General features: G+C 45.7%; 3 protein-coding genes across 3 annotated transcripts; 2 read left to right on the forward strand and 1 right to left on the reverse strand.

Annotated features, from left to right (window-relative positions):
- Positions 1–408: 408 nt before the first annotated feature.
- On the forward strand, positions 409–3542 carry LOC117846466 (isopentenyl-diphosphate Delta-isomerase I). The gene is made up of 6 exons (XM_034727635.2): positions 409–601; positions 1857–1912; positions 2026–2117; positions 2607–2709; positions 2800–2937; positions 3095–3542. The coding sequence occupies exons 1-6, from the start codon at positions 534–536 to the stop codon at positions 3349–3351; spliced, it is 714 nt and encodes a 237-aa protein (XP_034583526.1). The 5' UTR covers positions 409–533; the 3' UTR covers positions 3352–3542.
- Positions 3543–9826: 6284 nt separating this feature from the next.
- LOC117844769 (uncharacterized) lies at positions 9827–14047 on the forward strand. The gene is made up of 6 exons (XM_034725551.2): positions 9827–10093; positions 10198–10882; positions 11185–11384; positions 12220–12256; positions 12364–12428; positions 13010–14047. The coding sequence occupies exons 1-6, from the start codon at positions 9999–10001 to the stop codon at positions 13506–13508; spliced, it is 1581 nt and encodes a 526-aa protein (XP_034581442.1). The 5' UTR covers positions 9827–9998; the 3' UTR covers positions 13509–14047.
- Positions 14048–14343: 296 nt separating this feature from the next.
- On the reverse strand, positions 14344–16406 carry LOC117844770 (uncharacterized). The gene is made up of 2 exons (XM_034725553.2): positions 15988–16406; positions 14344–14642 (listed from the first exon to the last, which is right to left on the reverse strand). The coding sequence occupies exons 1-2, from the start codon at positions 16302–16304 to the stop codon at positions 14585–14587; spliced, it is 375 nt and encodes a 124-aa protein (XP_034581444.1). The 5' UTR covers positions 16305–16406; the 3' UTR covers positions 14344–14584.
- Between the last annotated feature and the right edge of the window lie 1613 nt (positions 16407–18019).

Consider the following 18019-nt stretch of genomic DNA (forward strand, 5'->3'; position numbering starts at 1 on the left):
TAGTTTTCATCGGAGATTAACTCAAAAGCATCAATTTCACTGTACATTTGGGTTAATTTCTTGGATGGGCCCCTGATATCTTCCTCAAGCTCCGCCTCTGCACCCTTGGCCCTCCTCTAAATACGGAAATTTTCATTGGAACTAAAGAAGGTAAAGAAAAATTCAAGTGTGTGTATGACTAACATTAGGACTTGGCAATTCCATCGCTGGCTACATTGGGTACCAAATTTGGTCCGGCACAATGCTTTGCCCGGACGGGGGCGAGGGAAGTACATGGAAGGGGAAAAACCTGGCTGGACCCGGCCGGGAATCTCCGCCCGCGCGCACGCCCACCGGCATGTGGGGCCCGCCACGCCGTCCGCCAGCCGCCACCCCGATCCCTCGCCGTTATTTATGTCCCCCGCTGGACCCGTTCCCTGGCACTCCGGCTCCGCTCCCCGCAGCGCTCACGCTCCCCACGGCCCACGCTCTCGGCAGCCGCAAACGCTCCTCCATCTCTCTCCTCCGCCGCGACCCGAGAGAGGGAGGCAGGCATGGCCGGTGCGGCGGGCGACGACGCCGGGATGGACGCCGTCCAGAGGCGGCTCATGTTCGAGGACGAGTGAGCGCCTATTCTTCCCCCCCGTTTTCCTCCCCTGCCTCCTTCCCCCGTCGTGTGCCTTCCCGTCTGCGTTCGCGTATCCGCGATCTGCTTGTCCCGAGACGCGCATCTGGGTCTGCACGATTGCTATCGCCGCCGGGGTTCCGTTTTCTCGGTTGCCCAGTTGTGTGTCCCGCCGGATCTCGCGGGGGCGGTTTGGTTTTGTGCCCGTGGTAGGGATGTGCTCGAGAAGTTTGGAACACCGTGTTTTGGTCTCACGTGCTTGATGTGCAATCTCGTTCTGTACTTGCTGTGGGTGTAGTCGGCTAGCCGGCTAGGACTGCAAAATTCCGGCATGCCGTGCGTGCGCACTGTAGTCTAAGCTCAGTAGGTGAGGGGGGAACAGAATTTCAATGGATAAGGAAGGATAACTGTGCTGTTTTTTTGGCATGTGGAATTCAGGGTTCACCAAGTATTTTAACGATGATTTGCTACTGAATATCTGAAAAATTGATGAGTTTCAAAAATTTTAGAGTGTAAAATTTGATCTACAATGTGGTACTAGAAGAAGGGTCCTGGATGGCTGAGTGCTTTTCATTGTCAGGGAGATGCTATGCCTAGTTACCTATTGTCTGTTCTTTATGAAAGTTAGTACACAATTATATTCCCGTGTGGGGTCTTTCTGATATACTCCATCCGTTCCAAATTGCAGGTCGTTTTGGCTTTTCTAGGTTCATAGATATTATTATGCATCTAGATATAGGTATATACTATGGGCCTGTTTGGATACTATGGGCCTCAAATAGAGTGCTAAAGTTTAACACATTGGGGTGTTTGGATGATGTGTTACACTTTAACACCTTTGGTGGGAAATGACTCCATTGCCGCCTCATTTATGGCCGGCGGAGAGAGAGGGAGGAGAGAGAAGGGGTAACCTGGGAAAAAGTGGAGAGGGGGACCACTTTTAACAACTTTAGCAAGTTTTAACACCCCCTCCATATGTTTATGAAAAATGGGGTGTTAAACTTTAACACCACACTTTTAACATAAGTGTTTGGATAGGAAAGTGTTAAAAAGTGTTAAAAGTGGGTGTTAAACTTTAACACCCCTTCCCAAACAGGGCGTATATCTAGATGCATAGTAAAAACTATGCATCTAAAAAGACCAAAACGACCTACAATTTGGAACCGAAGGAGTAGTTATTTATTAGTTACTTGTTTTGGTGATATTCAAGTCAAAATTTATTTTGTGACCACGCTGCTTGGTTATCTCGCAGGTGCATTTTGGTGGATGAGCAGGACAATGTTGTTGGCCATGAATCAAAGTACAACTGTAAGTTCTATTCTGCTCTGCGTTTCTGGTTAAATTCTATGCCCTGTTGATGTGATGTCATCCCAATTGGTTGCTGGAACTGTACCTGACTACTCATTTGTACGGTATGCTAGGCCATCTGATGGAAAAGATTGAATCTGAGAATCTGCTCCACAGGGCTTTCAGTGTGTTCCTTTTCAACTCAAAATATGAGCTGCTACTTCAGGTTTGGAATTTCCATTTTATTGCGACTTAGTATGATATATTTTTCAATTTTGTCGCGCTACTCAATTTTTATCTACACCTGGCAAAGGTTTTAAATTTCCAGTTTTTGGTTTAATGTTATGTTTGAAATGGAAACTCATGAAGTCCCAAGTTACTCTGGTAGCTTATAACACTAGATCTGCTGGAAGTTGGGTTCATGCCTTGAATCACAAATAAAGACAAACAACCATTGCTTAGGATGATGCATTAAATACTTGTAGATGTTATTTCTCTGATCATATATATGGCAGTTAGCTCTTAAGTTGCATTAGATGCTGTGACTCCCTGTAGATCTTATCGTTACATATTACATAAGCAACTTTCTCCCTGGGACAAACATGTCGAGTAGCTACAGAAAATTGTCTGGATTCAATGTTTGGGATAATAAATTGTCACTATCCTATTAATCTTCAAAACGTTGATTATAAGTATCTTTCCACTCTTTTTGCAGCAAAGGTCTGCAACAAAGGTTACATTTCCTTTAGTTTGGACCAACACCTGCTGCAGCCATCCTCTGTACCGTGAGTCTGAACTTATCCAGGAGAACTACCTTGGTACGTTACAGAAAATCTTGCAAACTGAAATTGTTTGCTTCCGTTTCTCATTTTCTCTCTGTAATAATGACTTAACCTTTTGTTCTTCAGGTACGAGAAATGCAGCACAGAGGAAGCTCCTGGATGAGCTGGGCATCCCAGCTCAAGATGCCCCGGTTGACCAATTCACCCCTGTTGGTCGGATGCTCTACAAGGCTCCATCTGATGGAAAATGGGGCGAGCATGAGCGTAAGTTGGTTTCACAGCCTTGGTTCGTCATATTCATGTTCATTAAAAGCCAGTTAAATCATTAGAATGCTCCGTACAAGCAAATCATTGTTGCTGGAAGGTGTTTCACCAGAACCACTCAGTTGCTAACGCCGGTTTCCTTTCTCCTCACCCGCAGTTGACTCCATCCTGATCATGGTCCGGGACGTGAAGCTGCAGCCGAACCCAGATGAGGTCGCGGACGTGAAGTATGTGAACCGCGAGCAGCTGAAGGAGCTGATCCAGAAGGCGGACGCCGGCGAGGACGGCATGAAGCTCTCCCCCTGGTTCCGGCTGATCGTCGACAACTTCCTGATGCGCTGGTGGGATCATGTGGAGAAGGGCACCCTCAGCGAGGTCGTGGACATGGAGACCATCCACAAGCTGAAGGATTGAGGGGCCACTGCCAGACGTGGCTCCGGTGACCTCGTCGCCCGACGTTGCTCTGCCGCATGCTTGTCGCTCGTACCTAAGAGGGTTTGCTCCTGTGTGCCTATTGGCCCTATTGAGAACCAGATCGTTTGTTTAACCAGTGTTTATACCTCGGCCGAATAAACAGCAATAAGTTTGACCTGTTCGTCCCGTCATATGGTGTCATTGGTACCAATTCCGCACTTGTAGCTTCGATAGGATTTCCTGTAATTTTGAATAGGCTGCTGCTTGTTGTAGCAGGTGGTCTGTAGCTGCGAGGATCCACGCCGGCGGCGGCCGCCGCCAGCCTGCGCGATTAGCCTGTGGACTGCAGCCAGCCCTGTTGCTTTCTTGGCTTCTGGTAGAAGATTATTTCTGAACCATGAGCTTCTGATAGAGGATGTCTGTGCAGCACTGGAACTCTTGCCAGGTCAAGCCTCCACACGACGACTCTTATCAGGTCAAGCCTCCACTCAGATGAGTCCAAATTTGAGATAGCAGCCGTACGGGGGGCAGAGGATGTCATGAACCATGGTAGCACACGGCAGCCACTTAGCAGCTGGGAACGTGGAACGTGACTACGTTCCTCGTCTCCGGGAACGTTGTTCCGGGAACAGAACAATTAGTGAAAAACGGGTAGCCATGGCACATGTGTGATGACCTCCTAAGTAAGACTTGCATCCCAATATCCCATGAATTCCCAAATACTAGAAACAGACAGCACATTGACGCCAGGGCATGGTAAACCCTTTTCAACAGGACAGGAGACCTTCATGTTATTACAAGCTACGACTTCAGGTACTCCTCCGAAAAGACGCAGCCGACTGACAGAGAAACACTCTGAATGACGCCTGGTCCTTGTCTGATCTCACCTGAGCGACATCTGTGATCTCGCAAAGTATTCCTTTTCTTTTAATGCCTCCTCTAGTGCGGCCTCTTGTTCGACATGTCTGGTAAGTGCCTTCTTGAAGTTGCAGCTGATTATTTGGTAGCCATACTTAGTGACCATTCGTCTACCGGAATACCATGCAAGAATATGATGTGTCCTCTCCCTTGTGCGCTTCAAAGTTCAATCACATGGTCTGGAAACCAGTAACCTGTGAACATGCTGTGTTGCCGTCTGCACCCCGCTTGAGAAATCTGAGTCTCCTGTTCTTTCTGAAGGAGTTTGCATCTCCTTTTTCATGTAGACAGTTGATCAACCAATAGTCATATGTGTTACCTTGCATGAAAAAAAAAACTAGCTAATTTGGTCCTTGTTGATACCGGTTTTTGACAAGAGTCAACCACTCCGTGGATAAGGTTCTGATAGCCGATGATGGAGAGAGAAATAGCTTGTTGACGACGCTGTGTTGACCAAGACTAGCCGTGGCTCACCATGATTCTAGAAGCCAGTGTTTTATTCTAGAAATCGACTCCACCAAATAAGAAAAATCGTGAAGATTTATTCTTGGTAGTTTTTTTTAAATAGTTGAAATAATCATGTCGTAATAGACGAGGATTTCTAGCTTGCTCCAGGTATAAATATAAACCCATGAGCCTTGTAATGAATAATCATCAATCAATCAATACAATCTTTTGACGTCACGCTGCCAAAACCTTCGGAATAGGAGCAAAGTAGATTCGACAAGTTCCTTCTTGCGTGCAGGGCTGCATCGGCTTCGATCTTAAGCAAGCTTGTAAGTACCATCACCCGATTATTACGATCTCTATCAGAACTTTCTAAGTTAAGTCTTATATTCTGATATTCGGTCGTGTGGCTAGTTATCGAGTTATCTTGAATTGCAAGCAGAACTTTCTAGATTTTGTTCAATATTTTGCTTGTTCTCGACGTTGCTCACAGTTATCGAGTTGTTTGGTTTTATTAAGTTGCATGGTATTGATCTTTTAGTTCTATCAAGCGCTCACAGTTATCGAACGGCTTAGATCTGGTTAGATCTTGCATGCTTTACTTGCTTTATATATGCTAGATCTGAAGATCTCTACCCCATCGGCTCTTTAACCCTATTTAAGCGTTCACCAGTTATCTGATCATATCGACTGGTTAGATCTTGCATGCTTTACTTGCTTTATATATGCTAGATCCGATAGATCTCTACCATTGCTCCTCGTATTGCTAGTCGTTGGATCCTTAACGTCGGAACGCTACTGTTGAGAGCAGATGTATCGGCTAGGTATCATCCATATCTCATAGAAGCGTGATGGCTTCATTGAGACGATAGGCACGCGTACGAGGTCTTGTTATCGCAAGCTTGTCTATTAAGTTAGTGGGATGAAGTTAATGTCCTCTCATTTGTATTACCTTGTCTAAGTTCAATACACTTATCATGACATTAATTAGATCCGTTAGCTTAATCAGCTTGTAAGCGGTAGGCAAGAGATCTTTGTTGTTGTGCTCTAATCTTTTAGATTAATAGGTTGATGTCAATGCCCTCTCATTCGTGTTACCTTATCTAAGTTCAATACACTTATCAAGATATTGACTAGATCTGTTAGTTTATCTAATGTGCGCATGGTGAGCAAGGGCTCCCTTCCATGGTTGTTATTTTACATTACTTTGGGGTGTTTGGATCCTAGAACTAAAGTTTAGTCCGTGTCACATCAAATATTTGGAGGCTAATTAGGAGGACTAAATATGAGTTAATTATAAAACTAATTACACAGATGGAGGCTAAACAGCAAGACAAATCTATTAAGCCTAATTAATCCATCATTAGCAAATGGTTACTATAGCAGCACATTGTCAAATCATGGACTAATTAGGCTTAATAGATTCGTCTCGTCGTTTAGCCTCTGTCTGTGCAATGAGTTTTGTAAATAATCTATGTTTAATACTCCTAATTAGTATTTAAACTTCGATGTGACAGAGGCTAAAGTTTAGCCCTGGAACCAAACGACCCCTTTATCTCAGCCCGTCGATTCATATAGCCAATAGCACATGCCATTAAATAAATCTCAGCCCGTCGATTCATATAGCCGATAGCATATGCCATTAAATGTTTTATTTATTTACACTGCATGATTACATTGAAAATTTATATGTCATGGTGTTTATTCCAAGAACGCCTATCCATGAGTTCGAGAGGCTTCGCCGCCGATTGGCTTAGGAATTTAATGTTTACCTTGTCAATTTTCAGGTTAAATCGACTGGCACATCTTCGCGAGCTGATTTGGAGCCTGCACTGAAGTTAAACAGATCTCTCAAATCCTCCTTATTGTTCAACGCAGAAACCCGAAGTCCAGTTTTTGTGTCAACAGGAGATGCACCTTTGCATTACCAGGGCAATATAATTTGAGCTTGGTGAAACCGTGAAACTGGAGACTGATAAGTTTCATACCATGGCGGTCGTGAGGCTCCCTGACAATGCTAAGAGTGCAAATGCTAGTGGGAGCCCTGAAGATTGTCCGGTGACTTGCCTGAACAGTAGCAGTGGCTGCTTTTGTTTGGCAGACCTTAACTTGTTCAAACTGCAAGAACAGTGTTTGGGGAATTGGAGATGGAGGAGGAAACCTCTTCTGGTGTTTGAGAATATCAGTGTTAAGGTGGCGAGCATCCGGATGATCATCAATCGTGTAAACTTGGTACGCTCTTGTTGGTTTTTGTGCCAAGCTGCCCGTGTGGAACATGAGCCAGACGTCGTTGATGCACGTTATGCACTTATATGATACACACGCATCGCTGCTCCCGTAAAGATTATGTTTGTAATTGTCTAACTATAGTTTGTATGATCTTGTCGATAATAGATAAATCTACTAATGGCTAGCAAATTCAGGTTTTCACAAAAGAAAGTCCCAATATCATTATAGTATTAACACGGTACGGTAATAGATAAACTCTACTACATGATTAGTACTGACCAAGAAATCGGTCAAGTGATTATTTGTTACAATTCAGAGACAGCGCATTACATGTATAGAGTAAGAAAACTGAGCTCTATATGCCATTTAGCATAGCTCATGTAACTGTAGAAAAGCATGCAATCGTTTGGACTGCGGACAGGCACCAAATGCTCCTTGTATATGCTATATGGGACGAATGGCAAGATTCCAGATGGACATCTGATAGTCAGAATGGCCGCCATTGTGGGGTTGCTGCAAACTGACTCCGAGATGAGTTGTCCAACATGGAGAACCTAAGTGTACCAGAAAGGTAACAAATTAAACTGAAAAAAAAATCCTTCATGGTCCATCAACACACGGGTTGCATTTTTAGAGTGGGGAATCAAATAGTTATCTTCAGTGCACAACATTGATAATGGCTGGCAATACATTTTTTTGAGGTCAACAGAAGGGAGAGAATCCCCACCTGATTTCGTTCATATGAGGCCTTTTGGAAGCTAAAAAGCCTTACAGAGTGTTTGCAGATTATTTGTTAGGAAAAAGGGGGAAATATAGAGATGCAAATTTATTTCCTGCTACACTGCTTGTTTACAAATCCTTATAGAATGTGTATATGCTGTACAAATTCATGCGTAAAACAATAAGGAAATTTATACGCAAATTGAACTTACCTGTATGTCCTTTGTCTTGGTTGAACCTGTGCACATATATAATCCACTTAGAATGAAAATGAACAAAAGTTGCAAATTGTAAAAAGAATGACACTGCCGTCACTTCCAAAATGGTAGGAACATGGGTGACACTAACAAAAGCTAAAGGTTTAGACCACATATTGTGGGAGTGTAGTTTACATGCAGCAGAGATAGGTCGTAGCAAAATTTTAATTCCAAGAAACGATTCAGCTATGCATGCCTTAATTAGACAAATGTTGTTGCAGGGAAAGAGGGGTCATGGTAATATAGCACCACACAATCGATTTCCTGATAACAGGCACTACTGCATGGAAGCTGAACAAACATATCCAATAGTTCCGTGATATGTCTGGTACTAAACTAATTTAAGAATAAATAATTATGCTTACAGTCTTACTGGAAACGTATGTGTACTATGCCTATACCCGCCACTCACCTGCAGTGCCGTTGTCTGCCCTTTTCCTTTACCAGACGGGGTTCCTATGCAGTAACGAGCTGCAACTTGGGTCACTGACAGATGGACCCCATCCCAAGTGTCAGTAGCCCAACTACACTTTGCAAAGTACTGCGGAGGAACTGCTTCCCCTTTACCCACGCATGGCAGCATGGATGTAGGACATCCTTCTTCCTCTCCAATTTTGCATATATTACCTACATATGTCATTAAAAAAATATTACACCCAAGTAATTTTTTATATGCTTATAATTTATCCACTTGTCACTAAAATCATACGTGGTAATGCATAGATGACGTATGAGACAACTTACATCGAGCACTTTACTTGCACTGTGCAATTAAAAAAAAAGAGACGTGAAAGGAGAAAAAAGGAGAAGCTGTCTAGTCTAATGATGATGACGACGATGATTATTGAAAGCCCTTGGATGAAGGGAAACGAGAAGCAGCCCAGCCCACTCCCTAAACCAACCGACGCTTTATTTCTGGTCGGATGGGCCCATAATGGTGTCGCGCAACCCAGCCAAACGCACAACGCGCACAAGGCGGGAAGGGGTCAACTTTCTCTTTTCACTCCTCGCCGAGTCGCCGCACTGCCTCCAGCTCTACAGTCCTTGTAACGGGTCTTCAAGTTCAGGATCAGCTGGCCGTTTTATGAGACCAATCTATGCATATGAAGAGATCATTTATCATAACAATACGTACTAGGCACGTGCTATTAGAACGATGTTCAGTTCCAGAGGATTTCAGAACCTGATTGGTTTGTTGCCAAAGTTTTGGCATGCCAAAAAAGTTGGGCACAAAACTTACCAATATTTTGGTAAAGTAAATGGGAGACGTTGGCAAATTTTGGCAGCAAACCAGTGCTAAATAGTCGGTTTGCCAAAATTAAGTTTGATCGCGCCAGGAGGACAAGACAAGAAGTTTCTGAACTACAGGGAAAACATTGCATCGAGCAAGAGCAAAGGCAACTAGTGAACAGGATAGGTAACCAGCATTTTGATTGGAATCTTGAGAAGCTTTTGCCTGACTTAATGCAGCCTCGCTCGCAAACAATTCCGTGCTATAAGTCTGCAACCGATATCTTTGTCCGAAGGCTCAACAAATTCACGTCATCACAGCTCAGCAAGGCTCCTAGTAGGCGCCGCCGCCGCGAAACGCGAAGCATCGTCTGCAACATGCCGGTACGCCACCAAACGGGGGGCACCTCCTGCGCAAATGGGCTCAAAAGAACTGTTGTCTTCTTTATTTCACACAGCCTAAATTGGCCTTGCGCCCTTGCCCCTTTTTTTCCCGTAACGAATTGGCCTGGGCCCTTGACTATGGACTTGGGCTAGACTGGGCCTGATCTAGATTCAGGCCATATCCAAATGATATCTGTATGAAATGATCCCTAGCATCTCGTGAAATATAAACCGCATCCCTGAGGCACGATCGCAGCCCATCCAATAGTGCAAGGTCCACGCTGTGAAATTCCCGAGCCTTTCATCCAACGCAAGACGCACACTCTTCCCCTTCCTCGCTCGAGTCCTTCGGAAGCACGCGGGCGCGCGACACACCGATCAGGCGCGCCGAAGAAGCAGCAGCAGCAGCCGCTCATCTTCCGGCGCCGGCGGAGCTCGACGGCCACCGCGCCCGCCGCCGCCATGTCGAAGAAGAAGGCGGTCACGACGATGACCCTCAAGGACTTCCACGGCGGCTCCATCCCCTCCGAGCTCCCGCTCCCCTCCGCCCCAGGAGTGTAAGTTTCCCACCAAACCCTAGCCCCTCCTCACCCGCCTTCGGCCGCTCCTCCGGCCCCTCGTTCGGATGTGGACTAACAGGGTTCAACCTCTCTCATCGCAGCACCCCGCGCCCGGCGGACCGCCCCGTCGCCTCCGCGTCCCCCGTCGCGGCCGCGGTCGCACGGCCCCGCGTCCCGGTCGCTTCCCCTACCGCCGCGGCGGCCGCGATGCCTTCCTTCCTCACCACCCCGTCCCGCATCGGGCGCCACTTCGACGAGGACGAGCGCACACCCTTCGAGCCCGCCGCGCCGCGCCGCCCGGCGCCGTCGCCCACGTCGTTCGCCCCCGCCCCCGTTGTGGTCCCTGCCAGATCCGGGCCCGGGAACGCCTGGGGCCCGAGGAGGGAGGCCGCTCCGGTCGCGTCCCCGGTTGGTCCCGCCCCCGCCTCCACCGGCGGCCAGATCTGGTCAGCGACACGCATCGCCCAGGCGAGCGCGGTGGAGAAGGTGATCTCCGGGAGATGGCACCCGTCGAAGCCCTCGTCTCCGCCGGCGCCAGTGTCGGCTCCAGTGGTGGAGACGCCCGTGGCCCCGCCGCAGATGGAGAGGCCAAGGTCTGTTGGCGTGAGAGAGGTGGATGGTGGGGTCGAGAGGGGCGCAGCACCAGTGAGACCCGCGTCGCATGAAGGAAGGGTTGGGGATGGGAGAGTCGCGGAGGTGCCGGAGAGACCAAAGTTGAAGCTGCTTCCTCGATCCAAGCCAGTCGAGGCTCCTGAACCATCTCCTACCTATGTTGAAGATAAGCAGGTTGTTACTTTTGTTCCTTGTTTTAGTTGATCCAGTTGCAAATTTATTTGTCATCTCTTTTGACCAACAGCAACAGTACTGTAGCAGTGTTAGCCTACCAGAAAACTAAGTTGCTTTTTTGCAAAGCTGCAAATATAACAATAGATATGTCCCGTGCAAATGTTACTGGATTGTGTTACATACTATTGTATTTGTAATGGTTTTGTTATTTTGATAACTGGATAATTGGTATGCAGACTTTCACAATGACATCTCTGAAATCTAATACTTTTTCATTGGTAATGTGGATCATGATTATATAGGTGCACCAGGTCCAGGTTACTGTGAATGTCATGAAGGTTGAGGCTGTTCATGATGTGAATCAGAATGTGATGGCAGCTAAAACAGGAGTGTTAGGAGCAGATGCTGAGACTGAGAGCAGGGTAGCAGAACGACCACGGCTGAATCTGAAACCTCGTTCGAATCTGACAGGACAGTCTGATGAAATTACTGTAAAGGAAAGGTATGTGATGTTTAAGGTTTCAAATTTCCTTTCTGATTTTTTTAATTTAGTTGTGATCATTTGTTGTTGTAATCTGTTGCATGTCGTATGTACAGTAAATACAAACATGTCCAAGCTCATATTTTGGCTTCCATTCTTTTCCAACTTGCATAAATTGTTTCTGTTAAGCTTAAGCAAGCAATCCATCGTTACTGTGAAAAAAGTGTCAAACTACTCTGCTGTCTCAGTGTTGTCCCTATATACAGTTAATGCTTTTCCACAGTTAAGCATAGTTTGCTGCATTGCTCTGAATTGTATCCGGTTTGAAGATTAAAATGACACCAACTATGTCCTCTAGGTTTAATGTTTCTGCATATTTTTTGCTTTCTGATAAATACACAACTAATGCTTAACTGAATACCATAAAATAGGTTTTGTTGTCTACATAAGCAAGTTTATACAATTAAATAAAGTTTACCTTCAAGTTCGTCAAATAGTTAGAGTGTTGATTCATTCTCCGTGACATGTGAATTTTTTTTAGTGATGTATATGGAGCAAACATTTTTGTATTTCGCCCAAAATATAGTTCTGTAAATAAGATCTGCAATAATAGTGGATATGGAGAATGTTGGTGGTTGGAATGACTGGTTGTAGCAGAATGACGTTTAGATTCTTTTATTTTGGTACATGCACCTCATTATTTTTTTAGTATGTGAGAACTTGGAATCTTTGTAGTTTATTTTAACAATTTATTTATTGATGCTTATTTTTTAAGCAATTCGATATCCAATAAGCTACCCAGAAAGAAATAATTTCACCATATTGACTTATTTCTGTTGCATTCTAAATGCCTTAGGCAATCCCTCTTTGGTGGTGCTCGCCCCCGGGAACAAGTATGTAATCTACTTACCCTCTCTTCATGTGCTTTTTAGTGATATCATATCTTATGATCTCTTCTGTTTCTGGATGAACCAAAATCTGATATTGTTCTTTTACTCAGGTTCTCAAAGAACGTGGAGTAGATGTATTGGCCAGTGATCTTGAAAAGACTTCACCTGTTGGCAGGTATGTTGCTGTGATGCTTTAAGCTACATTAATAGATGTATTTTAGTTAAGTTGTGATGGTAAAATTTTGCACTTTTTGCCGTTTGAGATCTTGTTTCCAACTATCACTACTTTTGCAGCTATGAGTTCATTTATTGCTTGGAATTTGATATCAGAGGGGATGTTTGTATTTAAATTTGGTAGTTACATTCTTACATGAATGAAACCAGAAACAATGAATTGGTCTTTTGATAATGAAGTGACTAATGTAGTAGTTGAGTAGTTTGTTTTAAGAATCTGTTGGGGTTAGCAGATTCGAAGTGGAAGAATCCAGGATTTTTTTTACTACATAAGTACAGAGTTCAACTTTTTATTAAAAAAAGATGATATTGTGTTCATGTCACAGAGACTCACTAGGTTGCATTTGATGAATCATGGAATGTGACACTGAGAAAAACTGTAATGCTTGCTGTGAACCAGATTTTCTTGTTTCATGGCAGTTTGTAAAAAAAATGCCTTGAATGTGTTTTTTCCTTGCAGAGAGTACTAGAGGAAAGCATACAATTGAAAGTATTTACTGATAGTCTCTTTGTCATTTATAGGTCTAAAGGTGAATCTGCAAAAGTTGAGCAGAAGGTTGAAGCTATGTCCATTAACCCTTCTTCTGTTCAAAGGGGTGAGGGTTTTCCAGCTGGTCATAGAGACCCAATGAATGGTGATAGGAAAGAATACAAGCGGGATACAGACAGGGCTGATGCATATAGACCTACTCGTCGAGAGGACAACAGGAGGGTCGCCAGAGATGTGGAGAAGCCGCCGGAGCAACCACGCCCAGAACCTGAAACCTGGCGTAAGCCAGTGGAGCCACCGAAGCCTGAAGTTACAACACCTCGTTTCGGGAAGGCAGCAACTGCATTGGAGCTCGCCCAAGCCTTCTCAACATCCATGTCTGATACCTTGCCACAGAGCCGATTGACAAGTGTTCCTAGTCCAAGGGTTCCTCCGAGCCCAGGTGGTAGGGATCAGTCTGGGTTTTCCAGGCTCACTGACAACAGAGCGTTACACTCCAGCCCTTCCCAGCGGAAGATAAACGGCTACTGATCCCTTGGCACACATATTACATGTGCCGTGATGACACAGCTCAAGAAGGTATCATGGCCTCAATGAAGCGCCCTGCTGTATCTTGATGTTCAACTGTTCCTGCGTGGAGATGTCCAATTGTTGCTCTGTCAAACAGTGGCACACGAGGAGCGCTAATCTCAATTAGCACATAAAAGGCTCCTCTCATAAGTTTCTGGTTGTTGATTTACTACTCAGGGTCGTCCCCTCTTGATAGGTGAAGAGATGTGAATTCATGAAACTATTTCTGCTTGTGTTCTTCAGCCATGCTACCCGTGATTAAGTGCTGGGGAATAATTGCTATGCTGCTCTGCTAGTTTGATGTGCCGAATGTATTTCTGGCGTGCCTGGTTCTACGATGTTGCCAGATTTGTGGTGCTACGCATACACAGCATATGTATTGAAATGTGCCCTTTTGATGGCGCAAAATTGTGGTTTCATTGTGTTGGTTTTGGGAACATATCATTGGCACAAGGGACTAGTGCAATTATGTTATGGTCCAAGGATAAATAGTTCTTCAATCTTTTTTGTCTGCTTCCTCTCCATCTGGATTGCCTTATCTTTTAGGATTCCAGATGGAATCATTAAGGTTCCTTTAACATTCCTTTAACAGGGACTTGGTTGTGTTTCGTTTCTGTCCAACTTTTGTATTTTCCGGATGACCTTAAATTGGTCTGAATCTGGCAACTCGGGTTGAATCGCTGAAAGTGCTCGCATCGTTGGGGCACTCAGTCTGGTGTCTAGATTCCAGGAGTGCGTAGATTGTTGCTGCTCGATTCCTAGAGCACACCGAGACGAATCCCAAAAGGCGATGGGGTAACTGAAAGGCACAAGCACAATCCAAGTGGGGGAGAATCTGAAACAGCAGAGTTGTATGCACATCCAAACATCCTAGGAACAGGGGGACAAGCTTTGTGAGCGTCAGGTTGGGAGCACAAAGCAGAGCCGTCGTCGTCCGTCGAGCCACACCGACACCCACACACGCAACCACACGAACACGAGCTACCCCCACCGCCGGTTCCGCGCCGCCGCCGTCGCGGTCCGCAGGTCGCCGGAGCTCAGAACAGGAACGCCGTCGGCGAGAACGCCGGCAGCACCGTAGGCGGCCCGTAGTGCCTGCAGGAAGAGGAGAAGGTACATGCACCTTGGTCAGCGTCACACAGTGAATAACTGAATACTGATTTGATTGATTAACACAAGATAGGCGAGTGAAAAAACTGTTTGATTTGGTGGATCTACGTCATGTACAGCAAGCTGAAAATACCGTTGGGTTTGGTGGATGTCTTTGCAATCTGCGGTGCATGTCATTGCATATGAAGATCTTTTTCAGGTGACCGGTGATCCCGAGGGACAGGCGGTCGTGGTAGGCATCATGGTCACAGGCTCGCAGGTTCAGTTCGGCCATGTGCTGCTCATGCACAGGAGTACAGCCTTGTGGGGGGTGGCCTGGTCACCCGGCAGGGCAGTGCAACGAACGCATCGGTTGTTTGGATACCCGTAAGTTTATCACATGTCACATCGAATGTTTGATACTAATTAGAAGTATTAAATATAGATTAATTATAAAACTAATTACACAGATGTAGTCTAATTCGCGAGACGAATCTATTAAACCTAATTAGTCTATGATTTGATAATGTGGTGCTACAGTAACCATTTGCTAATGATGGATTAATTAGACTTAATAGATTCATCTCGCGAAGTAGCACAGGAGTTCTGCAATTAGTTTTGTAATTAGCTCATGTTTAGTCTTTCTAATTAGGATCTGAACATCCGATGTGACACTGCTAAAATTTAGCATCTAGTATTCAAACACCCCGGGCGGGGTAAAAAGGTCTCGTTCTGACGCATGCACTACCGACAAGAAAAGGTGGAAACAATGGCATTTGGGGTGCTCCTGAACTCTGATAAGGATAACGAGGTTGTCCGCCATGGAGATGAACCCCATCGGAAGAACACTGCGCTCTACTCCGTGTGGCCCGTGCTGGAGCAGTTACGGTTGAACGTAGTGTTTCCAAACGCTGAAGGTGAAGAGGATGGCACGCACAATTCGCAAGCTACACTTGACTGCACAAGCTACCAAAAAAAAATATGAAGAGTAGCTTTGACCCGATCGAGAGGGTTGCTCGTGTGAGGCGGCCTCGAGTGGACTTTTGGATCGCCCAACTAAAATTAGGTGGCGCGAGTTGGTCAACTAGCTAAAGCTACCCATTTGTCTCGAGGGCTTATCCACCATCTTCCGATCCAAACCCAAGGTCACGTTCACGTAGAAACGTGACCGCAAAGAACTAGCCTGGCGAAGCACATCGTGGGCCCAACTTGGCGGTGACACGTGACGCCCGGTCAACGCCTGCGTGTCGTGATCTAAAGCCCCCGCCCCTCCCCGAACCGGCAAACCCAACGGCGACTCGCACAGTCGCACGCGACGCAGGACGCACGCACGCGCGCCCGAGGGACTCACCGGAAGTCGTCGTAGCTCGCCGCCGCCCGGGTGGCGCGACGGGGCGACCTCGCCGCCTTGGCCTTGGCGGCCGGCTTCGCCTGCGCTTTCGCCAGCGCCGCGGCGGTCACGGCGGCGTCCTCGGAGATGGCGCCCAGCGTCGGCTTCCACGCCGCGGACCCCGACGACGACGACCGCGATGGCCTCCGCCGCCGCTTCTCTGTGGGCTCGGCGGTGGTGGTGGCGGTGGCGGCGGCGTCCTCGGGCGCCGCCGCGGCCGGCGCAGGCGACGTCGGCGCCTGCCGGCGCGCGCGCCTCACGAACGCGAACAGCTTCATGTGCGTACGTGTCGCTAGCTAGCTCTAGCTCCCCTGGTTTTTCCTTTACCGTTGAACGGAAAGCTCAGCTAATCTGCATCACGGGGGGGAGTTTTGTAGTGGGCGGCTGCGGATTGGCGCTTATTATATGCACACAAGCGGGGGGTTGGACAACTTGTTAGTTGCGGGGCCAAATGACAAAACTGCCCTTGCTCCTTATAAGTATGTGAATTTTTTTGCTTAGAAATTGCAAACACCTCCTAAGTTTGTAGGAAAATTACAAATACCCTTTAAATCTTTGTTTGGTTTTTTAAAGTATCTTTGTTTGGTTTTCTCTATGCCGTCCCAACCATCATGGAAGGATATGGTTAAAACCCTCGGAGTGGGGAGTCAGAGAGGATGTAGTGACATACTACATGAGTTAAAGATGAACGTAGTACGTGTCTGCACAAGGGTTTTGCCTTTGCGCAACAACGATATTTTCCACTTAGAACAACAACATTGTTGGAGCTAAAGCTGGATCTGTTTCTACAGGATGAGGCAATGATGGTGCTCATCAGGAACCCACAATAGTGGGAGCATAATCACTAAAGAAAATGGACCACGCTTTTCGTTAATAGTTGTGGTCATTGGCAAAGCAAGTAAAATACTCCCTCCGTTATAAATTACTATTCATTTTGGGTTTTCTAGATACAAAACTTTTGATATGTATCTAGATGTATGTATGTATAGATACGTAAGCAAAAACTATGTATCTAGAAAATCCAAAATAAATAGTAATTTGAGACGGAGAGAGAGTAGAGAAAATAAAATTAATTAAATGACTTTCAAGAGGGACTTTTGCATTTGCCCCCTTTTTATTTGGTAGCACTAGCAGGATGTACGTAGTTTTTTCTTATTTCAACTTTCAAGTGCCGCACAAAGCCGTAGTTTCAACTTGCAATAAGCTGCAAGTTTTAGTCAATTTTCTGATACTATGTTGTCCATGTGCCGTGGCATGGTTTGACGGTGAGACGTCAACCACCACAGCACGACACCACTTGTTCATCAAGGCTTGTGACTAGGGCCGCAACTATTCGTTCAATCGCGATCAGATGGCCATGCCGCTTCTTGGCATTTTTTTTCTCGAGATAAACGCGTACATACAAGAAATTATTTGGAATATGTGATAAATTTTTTTGCAAGGGTGGTACAATTTTAATTTATCGCAAGTTGGACACATAAAAATGAAACAGGTCCTGCTTTTTTCGGTGATTTTGTGACTTTGATCCGGCAGCTGTGTTAGTCTTCCATTAGTCCAGGTTGTTGAGATAAAGGTCGCAGCCGGAGATCACACCTGCACGTCAGCTGTATCTTGACTTGTGCAGACATGGTAATTTCATTGTTTATCGATTTTTGGTGTTACCCCATGACATGATGTGATGCACAATGACCTTTGGATTTGTACACATGGGCGGCTAAAACTTACTCCAATGTTCTGGTATATTAAGGACTTATTTTATAACAATTTTCATCACAGTACACTTTTTTTAACATGTGCACCAAACAGTTGAGAGGGAGCTAAGAGAAGAAAATCAGCTACCAAAGAAAGTTTAACACAACTTTTCAGCATAATAGGCGAACTGCAGCTGATAAAGTTCCTTATGGTGTAACCTACCTCGACTCGACATCTCGACGCAAACGTGTAATCATGCGGCAGGGTCACATTCAGGAAATGTGTAGGGGCCTTTTCAATA

Source organism: Setaria viridis, chromosome 2, assembly GCF_005286985.2.
Source record: "Setaria viridis chromosome 2, Setaria_viridis_v4.0, whole genome shotgun sequence".
Classification (NCBI taxonomy): Eukaryota; Viridiplantae; Streptophyta; class Magnoliopsida; order Poales; family Poaceae; genus Setaria; species Setaria viridis.